We start from the raw sequence: 12,373 nt of genomic DNA, 5'->3' as shown, positions 1-12,373 counted from the left end.
TGAAGCATGCCCTTGTAATATTGGCTATAATTCCTGTACTATCCAACCATGTAGAGGATCACTTGTATGAAGTGAACAGGTAGGGCAAGATACAAACGACAAATCATCAATCGATATGATGGATGGGCGGAAGGTATGCCGCCGGTAGCTCCCCCTTTGCATGTCATCATGCGCAAGAACACCATAGAACTTGGGATATTTAACTCTATTAAAATTTTAGCCCCCTAAGAGTAGAGATGAGCCTCCAAAAACCGAAGCCATCACCACGGCAGAGAGAAAAAAAACAAAGGGATCTGCAAATTCTTTCGCGACCTAAGGCCCTATCAACCCGCTGAAATAGACTGGAGAAGATATTATGCGAGATGCGATTCCCGCCCATCCGTTATGATGCCGATGATGCGTTCCGGGGCGTGATTCGCCCTCCTGAGAGAAGAGACAAATCAAAGAAACAATGCCTCGGCACTAATAAGACATGCGTAAAAAGAAGTGATCGAGCAAACCCCATCAGAAGAGTGCAGGCTCAACTTTGTCATTTCTTTTTCACCCTCTTCCCAAACAGGCAGGGACAAACCCTCCCTTGTAATTCCCGCAATCCATACCTCTCCTCAACACGCTAGAAATCCCTTCAATTCCTGTGTCCCTCCTCTCCCCTTCCACCCACCACATACATAATTTTACTTCCGGCTCATATGTACGTGTTGTTGGCATGTAGTGCATTGGTACGTTACGTCGTTTGCTGTTTGTGGGAAGAGAAAGCAAAAGAAAGAACGCGATCCCGCATACCGCGGTGGAATGCTGCCCAAGTTGTGTATGTATCCACCCTGCACACTCCCAGAACCCTTCATGCCCATGAAAACAGAGAGACTTATGGTAGACAGATCAGATAGCACGAAGATGTGGGAAAGCGAAACAATAGAGGCTAGAGTTAAACTGTAAAATGGGACAGAGGGAAATAATAGAAGTCAAGTGAGTCGGGAAACAAGAAAATGCCCTGAAAATAGTAATAGTAACAAAATAGAACATACAAGATGTGAGTTGCTAGCAAAAACCTCTTGGGTCGAACAACGTTCTGCTGTAGCTCGGCATGGCGTATTGTGACCGCGCCGTCGCATTCAGTAGCTGCTCAAAGGCCTGCAGCTTACGCGAGAGCTCGCGGTGCTCCTGGACAATCTGCTTGTTGCGCCGTTCCAAGTAATGGATGTACTCAGTCGCTTTTGTCAGAACGGTGCCCTACGTTACTCGTCAGCTAGTTCCATTCCGCTTGACCGTTATCCGAGTGTTGCATCAACGAACCTTGCTGACTTTGGGAACCCTTGTACCAGTCCCATCATCCTCACCGGCGTTCTCCATCATCTGCCGCAGAGACGGCACCGCATCGCGCAGTTCAGCAATCTTGTCCTTGAGGTTCGTCCGGTACTTGCGTTCAATGTCGTTGTGTGCCGTACGATCTCCCTTGGGCTTTGGCTTATCTCCTGTCGCTCCTTGCTTCTTTTGCTGATTCTGCTGCGCCGAGCGAGACTGCGATGATGTTGTCGTCGTTTGCGATTGTTGCTGCTGAGGTTGTTGACCTTGCTGCTGCTGTTGCGGCCCCTGCTGTCCCTGTCCTTGTTGCTGTTGCCCATGCTGCTGCTGCCCCTGCTGTTGCTGTTGCTGTTGCTGCTGTTGCTGCTGTTGCTGTGGCTGCTCTTGTTGTTGTTGTTGTTGTTGTTGTTGTTGTTGTTGTTGTTGTTGTTGTTGTTGTTGTTGATGATGATGTTGTTGTTGTTGCTGCTGCTGCTGCTGCTGCGGTTGCTGAGAGGGAAGCTGCTGTTGCGGAAGCACATGCCTTTGCACCCGATTCGCTACATTAACGTTCCCAAGCCCATTCCCCCCAGCGCCAAAAGTCATGGGCATGCCTGGGCTCAGCCCACTGAAGTTGAGGTTGATGTTCGAGCCCAGCCCTCCCAGCGTTGGCCCTGGGTTCATGGCGATAGCAATCAGCTGCCTCTGCTCGGCCTCGTTCAGGGTCTGGCTGTTCAGACCTATTAACGAATCCATGCGTATCCCCGGCTGCGGTTGTTCCCAGCTGAGTGGGGTTGAGTAAAGGCGGGGCGGCACTTCCTGAGGCGGCGCGGAATCGACTTTGGAGAGTTGGTCGGTGAGGTTGATCGATGAATACGCGTCCTCTTCAGAGAGGGCATTATCCAGGGCGCTGTCGTCGATAAACTCTTCGGTCTTGAATGCCTGGGGAAATACTGGAGCTGGAGCAGGGGCCGAAGCCTGTGTCGTGGTGGTGGTGGGTCTGGATTTTGATGTGTCAGCCTCGGCAGCAAAGTCGCCACTGACGGACAAAAAAATTTCCACAATATCACACTCACCGATTGTCCATCTGAGGCTTGGTACTCCCACCTACGGTTTTGCTTTCAGTTTCTGCACCTTCCGGAATGCTGGGCAGGGTCGTGTCGTCCTTATCGAAATCGATCCAGTAGTCGACCGAATCCAGCGGAGTCGACTCTGAGCTTAGTCGTGAGCGCTTCCTCTCATGTCCATCTCGTGATGTGAGTCCGCGAGCGGGCAATACTTGGCTACCTTGCCCGCCTGGTAACCCTGCAAGATCTCGTTGCGAGAGGTTCGTGAGCCCCCTAGCGGGGGGTGGTTGGGTAACGGAATCGAGAGACAGGCTGGTGGGCGCCGTGGACGGCGACACGGACAAGCCGGCAGTGTCAACGTTCAACCCAGGGTCCCATAGCGCTGGGTTGGGGGCTGCCGTGACGTTCAAAAAGCCTTGGTCAACGGGGTTGACAGTCTGGGCAGTGTCAGCCGGGGGAGAGCATCAGGGGAGCAACTGGCAGAAGGAGGACTAGACCTGGTTATTTGGCATTGAGAAGAACTCGAGATGTCTGAGTGGGTCCGAGTCCATCATGTCTGATGCATGTGACGTGCAATGACAGAAAAGAGACGGCGTGTTTCGAGGATAAGCCACAATATAAGGACGACGGCAGTTGGTTCTTGTACTGTCGATCAAGTGTCGTTGAGGGAGATTTGCTAAACTGCAGGACTATATGCCCCGTAACGATTGCGGCGGGCCTTTGTTGAGCCGCAATCAGGCGGTAATGCCCAAGATTTGACGCAAGCCAAGGACTCGAAAAGTCTGGATGGACGTGCTGCGCCGCGACGAGTATGTAGGGGGCACGGATCGAAAATCCGATGGTCAAAGACAGCCAAAGAGAATCAAAGACTTGATGGTTGACCCAAGCTGTCGGGACAATCGACCAGGCGCACGACGGGTATAGCTTTTTGCGCAAGCCAAACTTAGTAAGGTCCCCGACGCAGATAGCTAGCTGTAGCTGATTGACCCGTTGGTCGGAAAATGAGTTTACTGGAGACAAGGAAAAAGTTTGAGCTCGCAGTAGTGGCGGAGGTTGATAACGCGGCGAAATATTCTCGTGGTACGGTGTAGATAGGATGCCGCCGGCTGGGAATGGAAATGAAGATGCGATGATGATGCAGGAACACGGTTAGGAACAAGAGATCGAGACTGAAGGAGGGCGATCGCGCTGCAGGCGCGGTGTTGAATATTTTCCGTAGCTTGACGGACGGTAGGCGAAGCGCCGCTCGGCAGGATGCCCGAATATGGCGAGGTCAGGTGGTTTGGGTAATTGGCGTGAATAGTGTAGAGAAAGCCGCGCGTGGGAGGTGATGGAGATGCAGCAGGGTCGCTGGGACAGAAACCGGAGATCTAAGTAAAATGATGACCGGGCTTGAACGGGCCTGAATGGTTGCTAGCAGCGCTGCGGCACTCCTCCACTCTCCCCCGGTAACCTGCAGCACAAGCTCCGCGCCGGGGCAAGGGCAGACAAGCAGCCCATGGAACCTAACGCCGACGGATCAGGCTGGGCGATGAGGAGACGGCGATGTCCTGAGCGAAAACGAGCTCTCTGCGACGGCCCAAAAATAATGTTTTTCTTCTGCGGGCTTCTACATACGTTGCGCACTTACAAGGAGAAGGGGACCTACGAGATGCCATTACAAAGGCGATCATGCTGTCGGATGGCGTAGTTGGGCATCCCAAACAGCTCTGATCGCTGCCGTTGCCAGCTCTCAACCAAGCTTGTTGGAGAAAAGGGGCTCCCTGTTGCACGTGTTTCTCGAGGCCGTTGGGGGCGCTTGGTGCTGTGGCGATACTTTGTACGTACTAGCAACTACGCTAGAGGAGATCGCGACCAGCTCACTCGCTCTCCGTGCTCGTGGAACTGGATTGCTCCCCATCACTGGGCACTGGGCCGCGAGCTTCCACTGCATGCACCACCGGTTCCTGCCCTGTGCCCCCCCCCCACCCCAAAAGATCGGGTCCCGAGGACGGCGATTTAGAAAGGGGAGCCAGGTTTGAAGGCCTCTGACCAGCCGATTGGGTTGGCGTCGCTCACATAGCACAGATATCTTGGAAATCGCCTGACTCTTTCACGATGGGAAATTCTCTCACAGATTCGCCCTCTGGGCAGCAGCGAGAAGAGGCCAATCGGGGCGCTGGTGCTCTGACGCAGTGTTTTTGATTTTGGGCCCATTTGCTGCCAAAATCATGCCACTTTTGCTCCCGCTGGAAGGCTGCCCTCCGCAGGCCAAGGCGGCAGTGGCTGGTGAAGCAACGCGTTGTTATTGGCTAAGCTGCTCAAATGTTGCTGCAGCCTCGTCCGCAAGCGAGTTCATCACAGGGTCTGGACCAACGCCTTGTCCTCCCAGATCCACTCAAGCCCTCGCAACCCTGCCGGCAGCACGAGGCTCCACCATGGCTCCAAGCCCTCGGCAGGCAGGAAGCTGAGAAGAGAGCACGGCCCGTTTCCGCGCTCGGGGGAAGCTCGACGAGAACGGCAGGCCATCTGAGATATCCCCTGAGAACGATGGCGATGACGTTTGTGATTCCAGGGCTAGGGCTTGACTCCTGATTCTTTGTGGGCAATTACCGTCGATTTCTCAAAAAGGGCATGCGTCGTCGCGTGGCATGAACGCATGACATGCACGCGGAATGTGGGAGCAAGATCCGTGGTCCGTGATTAAGATCAACTACCCTAACCCTGAATGGTTGCTTATCTGATAGCGGGCTGAAGCACAGGGCCAAGGTGCGTCATCACGGAGCAGGTTCATCCACTGCAGGCAGCTTGTTTGAAGCGCCAAATCCACCATAGCCTTCTTTCAACAATCGTCCAACAACAGAAAGTTACAGGACTTAATGCAGACCACAACATAACTATACTGCGCAGGAAAAATGGCGGCCACAGTCTCGACATCCGTCAACTCCCCGCCAGCAAGCCCCGTCCTCGAGGGGCATGAATCCCCCGACCTTCCCCTGACCATGACAGCGTCCACGATTCTGGCAACGCTTCCTCGCGATGCCACTGCGGCGCTTGCGGCTGCAAGCACCTTTCCCCAGGAGAAAATCATAGTGCGTTTCAAACCAGTCGGCTCGGCTCCGCCCATCCGACGAGAGCTGGTCAAGGTTGGCACCACGCACAAGTTCGAGTTCGTCGTGGCCTATCTGCGCAAGACGCTCCATGTCGCAGAAACGGATAGCGTTTTCCTGTATGTGAACAGCACATTTGCTCCTGCGCTCGATGAAGTCGTGGGCAATCTGTGGCAGGTAGGTGTTATTGTGTACGATGTGAGCAAGTAGGTATGTTGCCGGTGCTGATATTGTGGCCTGCCCTAGTGCTTCAAGGACTCTAGCAACCAACTCAACGTTTCGTACTCTCTCACACCTGCGTTTGGGTAGCAGACGAACTGGACGCGCGCATGTCTTGTTACTCTTTTTGTTGGTACAGCGCCAATATGTCATTTCTCTACCGAGGAACCGTGACACACGATCAAGCGCAACGACTAACAGGTGGTATGACGCCCAAGACCCTAAACAATTATGCTTTGAGAACGCCGCCGATGCCCGCTTCCTAGGTAACCGACCCGTTGTGCGTAACCCCAAAGAAGATGATGCCTACAAACAACGCCAAAGAAGATGCACCCAAAGAGCTTAGGCGTGTAAAGAACGACCCTCTACAACTCCTTGACCGCTTCCTCGAACCCCTTCAGCTCCTCCTCCGCAATCGGATACGTATGCTCTGGCGCGGGGTATGCCCGGCTCTTGACCTCGTCGCGGTATGTCTCTATGGCCCGGAAGCTCTCGGACCAGACGTCGCCATACTTTTTGACGAACTTGGGCAAGTGCCTGCCCGGAGGAAAGTTGCCCGTCATATCGACCTGTACCAGGACTTGGCCGGAACAGCCGTTACCGGCACCTATCCCTATAGTGGGAATCGATAGCTTTTTCGTGATAATACTGGCCACCTCCGCTGGCACGGCCTCCAGGACAACAGCAAAACACCCTGCCTTTTGGACAGCCAGGGCATCTTCGAGCACTTGCATTGCGCTCGCTGCTGTCTTACCCTGCACGCGGAAGCCGCCAAAAGCGTGCTGTCGCTGCGGGGTCAGCCCGACATGACCGAGCACGGGGATACCCGCCGTGGTGATCTTCTCGATTGTGGGGGCCATCTCTTTTCCGCCCTCCAACTTGATGGCCTGCATGCGACCCTCCTTAATGAAGCGGATCGCCGTCTCCAACGCCTGCGCCGGCGCAATCTCATACGATCCCATGGGCAAGTCGCCAATCTACCACTTGAATTAGCAAACAGGAACAGATCGGGTGGCAGGTATGATGACATACCGTGAAGGCAGACTTCACAGCCCGGGCAACGGAGCGGCAGTGAAGCAACATCTCTTCCAGCAACACTTCACTCGTGTCCTCCATGCCGAGGGCCACCATGGCCAGGCTGTCGCCAACCAGTACAACGTCCATTCCCGCGGCATCGGCAACATGGGCGCTTGGAAAGTCGTGGGCTGTGATCATGGTGATAGGCTCGCCTCGCTTATACATGGCCCTCAGCGTCGATACTGTCACCTTCTTACGAGGGCTGGCCGATGGCGTACCCATGGGTGAGTGTGAGCTCCAGCGAACATGGCGATGGTGTTGATGTTCTACCGAGAGTTGCGTTGATAGTTGTGGTTGATGCGATGGGGTGGCTGAGAAGAGGAGGGACGGTCTGCTGAGGGCCAGGAGACACGACTGTGAGTTGGTTGTGCCCCTGGGAAGGGAGGCGCACGACCGTGCCAGCGACCTCAGCTGCATGGGTTGGGGTTATGTTTGAGGCTGCCTGTCTTTCTGAATATGCGAGGGGCAGGTACTTGGGATGTACCTTTGCGCGATGGTCGTACAGGGGGGTTGCCCGGATACGGCAAAGGGAAAAAAAAGTTGGACAAAAATAGAGGATGCAACGGTTATGGTAAGGAGATTAATGAGTTTCACTTGTGAGAAGAGAAAAAGGAGCAGAAACCCTGCCAACACCGTTGCGGCGCAATGGCGATTCTTATTCCCAAGGTCATGATGGTTTTTGCTGCGTACAATTGAGTATCTTCGAGGACCTGGACACCAACGCTGGAGTTTTCTCAAAACGGTTGCGGGCTGCTTGCCGTCGGTCAATCGGATTCGATGGTTGCGGAGGGACGACCCACACTGACGGTGGGGATTGGGCGCGAGGGGAGCCGAGGCAGCGGTTGACAGCGTCCGACGGCAACTTCTCGACATCTTCGAGAAGCTGGACGCAGGTTCGTCGGATTAAGTTTCCTGGGTTCATCTTGGCTATCATGTTGGGCGTATCATGCTCTTTGCATCCTATCCAAATATTCTTGGGTAAGGACCCTGACTGGAGCTTTCTCAAACAGTCAACATTTGGCAACGTCAGATGAGTTTCTTCAGACGGAAGAACCCTTACAGTCTTGCCGACCAAGACTTTGAAACCCTGCGCCCTGAAATGGGTCCCTATGACCCTTGCGGCCGTTGCGGCGTCCTTGATCCATGCTTTCCCTCCTTGCACGCCGTTGGGATTTCAGCCCGGGCTCCTGTTCCCTTCGGAAAGAAAATCGGAGTTTTTTCTCGGGCGCCGCTGGCATGAACGGTCTCGGCACACGCCAGCAGAGGGGAAGTGCGCGTGTGACCACGCGGGCTCCGTAGCGTCGTTCTCCTGGCCGTGCTTGAAGCGCCGCCGTGCATCCAGCTGGTCGGAGCGAGTCCCACACCACGCCGGCTCCGCCCCACCAGGGGTACGTATCTATTCCGATCAGCGATTCAGGGCTATCTTTGTTACGGTGGACGAGAGTTGCGTAGGTTGCCCATAAATTCGCTTCGTTCTCAAGTAGACAGCCTTTAAATAATTATAAAGATTTAATTGTTGTCTAGGAACCCCTCTGTGGATATGTAGGTTGAAGATATCTCGAGACTCTCTGTCTCCAAAGGAAGTCGAAGAACACATGGCGCCGCAATCACCATCGCCGGGCCGGCGCAACGGTGCGAAATGCATCGAAAATTACTGTGTACCTTTGGTTCTTCTGCTCAAATTGCGTCACCGACCCCCACCAACAGCGACACACCACAGCTGGCATTGGCATCGGCGTCAACGGGGATGCGAGCGTCGGGCATGAATGGAATGCAGAGGTGCCATCAGGGACCAGGAGATCCGAGTAGCCCATCATCCACTAACAGCGCAGTGGCTTGCTGGGCACCAACAGGGGAACAAGATCGCTCCTAAACGTGACAAACAGTTGTCTGCCATTGACTGGTGGATCTCGCCACAAACTGTGACCGATGTACCTTTGTCGTTTCTGGTCCGTAAACTGTCACGCTGTCACGCAAGTTTCCGTTTTCGCATCAGTCTACGAGTCACTGTAGTGACGGCATAGAGCATATTATGCTCTACAGAGAATTCCGGAGAGACCACAAGACCTGACCGCCCGTTTCGCCCCGCGCCCTGTCACCTGCTCACCATGCAGCTCGAAGTGTCAGCGCCTTACCATTCAAGCACGCCAGCCGATCAGCGGCTTGCAGTTTCGAGCACAACACGGCACTGCTCCCACAGTAATATCTCTACGAAAAAACTGCCAATAACCGGTAGGCCTGTAGGGAGTGATCTGTCCTGGGACCTTTTATCCCAACCAAGAATGGATGGGTTAGAGATGGGTTAGGTGTGTGATAAGAGTTTGTGACCCAAGAAAGCGACACAGTGCGAAGTACCACCCCCTTACAACCGGTGACAAAGCCCCTCGCTGGTCTGCAATTTCCCTGTTAAGCGCATTGCCTGCTTCTTAAGCTCCCACCTCCCCAAAGTGCCCCCGCTTTTCAGGCCTATTCCACCTCGCTATCTGGACATCGCGTTGCCACCACGTCACTTTAGCCTTTACCGATCACAACCTCACAGAGCAGCAGATTTTTCCAGCGAACCTACTTCCAACCTTTTCCTTTATTCCCATCAAAGCACCAGGTGCTTTGACTTCCTTCACCAACCACTGAACCATACGTCGAGTGCATTGCCCCGGCCGATACTCCCGAAAAGCCGACAAGATGACGTCTCCGCGCCGTAGGATCGAGACCGATGTATGTGAACTATATGATTCGGGATAACTCTTGTCTATTCTATATTGGAACATCTATTCCGGGACGGAGAACCATTTGCTGACACGGGGCTTCTTCCCCACAATAGGTCATGAAGATGTAAGGTTACCCGGTTACCTGAATGCCGCTGGCACCAGCGTCTCGGACCTCCGTCTCGACCAGAACGCTAACGCGGCTGTAGGCTCATGAGCGACTATGAGGTGACGTTGGTCAACGACAACAGTATGTAACCCCTGTCCTTGATCGTTTCGGCCTGCATGTTGTGTGGTGCTGTGAACTGACACCTTGGTACCTTGCAGTGTGAGTTCCTGCTTGATCCGACATGGGATTCAGTGCGAAGTAGGTTACTAACCGGAGTACTCATTCGCTTCAGGCAAGAGTTCTACGTTAGGTTCAAGGGACCTGCGGAAAGTAAGACATGCCGCAATCTTGGTTTCTCCCTGTTCTCCAAAGAATGTTTGCTGACTGCGAGCTTGCAGCCCCCTTTGAGGGTGGTGTCTGGAAGGTCCACGTCGAACTCCCTGACCAGTATCCATACAAATCCCCGAGCATCGGCTTCGTCAACCGCATCTTTCACCCAAATATCGACGAGCTGTAAGCTGGACAGGGGTAACAGCAGAACACCCGAGACGGTGCTGACCTGAGTGCCTAGGTCGGGGTCGGTCTGCCTGGACGTTATTAACCAAACCTGGTCGCCAATGTTTGATATGATCAACATCTTCGAGGTGTTCCTGCCACAGTTGCTGCGTTACCCGAACCCCACAGACCCGCTCAACGGCGAAGCAGCTGCCTTGCTAATGAGGGAACCCAAGAGTTACGATGCCAAGGTTCGAGGTATGTATAGTGTCAGCCCTTCTGCGAGTACCAGATGCTGAAAACCCGTCGCAGAATATGTCCAGAAGTATGCTAGCAAGGAGGCACTTGAGGAGGCCGAGAACGAGAGCGAATCAGACGACGACTTATCATCGGTGGGCAGCTTTGACGACGATGATGAGGACAAAGAGCATGACAAGGAGAAGGACGGCGACGATGAAGAGCAGCCCGCTGGTAAGATGGAAGATGTCTAATGTGCACTCGACTTGGCCTGGCTAAACACGCGATGAACGGAACATGGGACACTCAGACGGGCGGATGGACGGAACGGACGGGCTGCATTTCGGATTTCATTTCCCTTTCTCACACGGCGTGGTTGTTAGAGGACGGATAGGTTGGGTGGGCAGCTTTTCATACCCTCGCTTCGGTGTTCTGCTGCTTCTATTTTCCTTGCTTTCTCGTTGGACTGGGCATCTCTCTCCTACAGCGCGTGTACGGAGTTGTATACGGTTTGGCTTACTCCTGTTTCATTTTCATATCTCTACTCATACACCGTGCCGTCTGTGGTTCGTCCCATGAAACTGCCGGATTTTCTTTCTGCGAGGCGGGCTGCAGATCGCGTTGGCCGGGGAAATAGCTGGGCAAGCTCAAACAGGGAGGGAAGGCCGGGGGCTAGGTGATGGCAGGGATATTATTTGATGGGAACAGCCGATCTTGATTTGGCATAGAGTTGCCGTGAGGATCACATAGGTAGGAATGGACTTATTCACTGCAAAACTTGCCTTGTCATTCCAAAACACCAAGGGTATCTATTTATCATAACCGTAATGCAAAGCCATGAATGATATTTACTGGGTCCTAGAAAAAGCACCGATATCTTCAATCCGAGTCCGAGTCGTAGTTCACCAATGCCGTGGTACCAGCCACTGCTTTTGGTTTTGCGACTATCGTATCTGATGGAGGAGGCGGAGGAGCAGGCGGAGGAACAGGCGGAGGGGGTGGCGATTTGCTCAGGGGCTCTTCTGTAGCTTCCCGTTTTCTTTTCAGTCCGGGAAGAAGCCGGTCCCCTGGAGTCCTAGGGGTGCTCTCCCGGCTGCTGCTATCAAAAACGAGGAACGGGTCTTTAGAAGCACGGGTGTTACTGACGATCTCCGAGACTAGGTTCTCACGAGCTCGCGCAGCAGCCAGCTCTGATTTGAGCATGCGAGTGCCGCCGCTCAACGCAGGGGTGCCGGTGTTGCGACTTTTGCTTAGGTCCTCCTGCTTCGCGGTCTTCCTATCGCCAAATAGGGGCTTCGCTAGTGCCTTGTCGATCACCGGGCCCGAGGGTCCGTCTTCTGAGGACGGTGGCGGTGAGGGGACACTCCTGAAGTCTACCAATGCCGCTCGCCGTGCGTCTTCTTCCGTCTCTGGCAGCAGCTCGATGCTCAGGCCCATACGGTCCTTCAGCTCTTCTGCCTTGGCCGCAGCACGCTCAAGTCCATGGCGTTCGGTTCGGAATGCCCGCCGCAGACGCTGGTTTTGCGTATAGGGATCTTCCCATTGGCGTGTAACAGTTTCTTGAAGCTCGCTTATCCTCTGCTTTGCGCATTCTAACTGCGCGCGGTCGGCAATAGTCTTCTCGAGTTTGCTGAAGGCGCCCTCGCGCTGCTCAGCCCGCTCCCGCTCGGTCATAAATACCCGGCCGAGGTTATCCATCTTGACCAGACTGTCATCATCACCGGAACCAGCGCCATAGTCCCTCCTCCTGCCACCAGACACAACCACGAAATCTCCCTGCCTGGGATCTGTCCGCAGCTCCAGCCAGCCGCCGCAGTCGGCGTGCTTAATACGGAATGACCAAATGGGCGTTGTGTGATAGTTACCGACGCGCTTCTTCTCCGCGTTGAACCGCACGCCCTGCGGTATTAGTGTCGGGCGCGGACACGTCGCGCACCACACGGCGAAGGGCATCTCGAAGCGCACGATGAGCACGCCCTCGGATGCGAGACGGGATGCGCGCGCGCCTAGCGGGTGTCGCTTGTGCAGAGCGTTTCCGGAGACGATTCCCTCGTGCTCTGGAGGGACATACCGTCCCATGCCGAAGCCCTGCAT

The 12,373-nt window shown here is 54.4% G+C and overlaps 5 protein-coding genes across 5 annotated transcripts; 2 read left to right on the top strand and 3 right to left on the bottom strand.

The window, feature by feature from the left end:
- Positions 1–1,038: 1,038 nt before the first annotated feature.
- On the bottom strand, positions 1,039–2,902 carry CTHT_0040640 (uncharacterized protein; the record flags this gene model as incomplete). The annotated part of the gene is made up of 4 exons (XM_006694408.1): positions 1,039–1,230; positions 1,294–2,281; positions 2,358–2,785; positions 2,846–2,902. 4 exons carry the CDS (start codon positions 2,900–2,902, stop codon positions 1,039–1,041), a joined length of 1,665 nt encoding a protein of 554 aa, XP_006694471.1.
- Positions 2,903–5,242: 2,340 nt separating this feature from the next.
- CTHT_0040630 (putative autophagy protein) lies at positions 5,243–5,746 on the top strand (the record flags this gene model as incomplete). Its single annotated transcript, XM_006694407.1, has 2 exons — positions 5,243–5,614; positions 5,684–5,746. The coding sequence occupies 2 exons, from the start codon at positions 5,243–5,245 to the stop codon at positions 5,744–5,746; spliced, it is 435 nt and encodes a 144-aa protein (XP_006694470.1).
- A 275-nt stretch (positions 5,747–6,021) lies between these two features.
- Positions 6,022–6,871, bottom strand: CTHT_0040620 (3-methyl-2-oxobutanoate hydroxymethyltransferase-like protein; the record flags this gene model as incomplete). Its single annotated transcript, XM_006694406.1, has 2 exons — positions 6,022–6,633; positions 6,689–6,871. 2 exons carry the CDS (start codon positions 6,869–6,871, stop codon positions 6,022–6,024), a joined length of 795 nt encoding a protein of 264 aa, XP_006694469.1.
- Positions 6,872–9,415: 2,544 nt separating this feature from the next.
- CTHT_0040610 (putative ubiquitin carrier protein) lies at positions 9,416–10,533 on the top strand (the record flags this gene model as incomplete). The annotated part of the gene is made up of 7 exons (XM_006694405.1): positions 9,416–9,448; positions 9,555–9,565; positions 9,648–9,692; positions 9,840–9,877; positions 9,946–10,060; positions 10,119–10,300; positions 10,355–10,533. The coding sequence occupies 7 exons, from the start codon at positions 9,416–9,418 to the stop codon at positions 10,531–10,533; spliced, it is 603 nt and encodes a 200-aa protein (XP_006694468.1).
- Positions 10,534–11,158: 625 nt separating this feature from the next.
- Positions 11,159–12,373, bottom strand: CTHT_0040600 (putative mRNA splicing protein; the record flags this gene model as incomplete). Its single annotated transcript, XM_006694404.1, has 1 exon — positions 11,159–12,373. One exon carries the CDS (start codon positions 12,371–12,373, stop codon positions 11,159–11,161), a length of 1,215 nt encoding a protein of 404 aa, XP_006694467.1.

The sequence above is a fragment of the Thermochaetoides thermophila genome (genome assembly GCF_000221225.1).
Source record: "Thermochaetoides thermophila DSM 1495 unplaced genomic scaffold scf7180000011818, whole genome shotgun sequence".
In the NCBI taxonomy this organism is placed as follows: Eukaryota; Fungi; Ascomycota; class Sordariomycetes; order Sordariales; family Chaetomiaceae; genus Thermochaetoides; species Thermochaetoides thermophila.
This window is presented reverse-complemented; position numbering and strand designations above follow the sequence as displayed.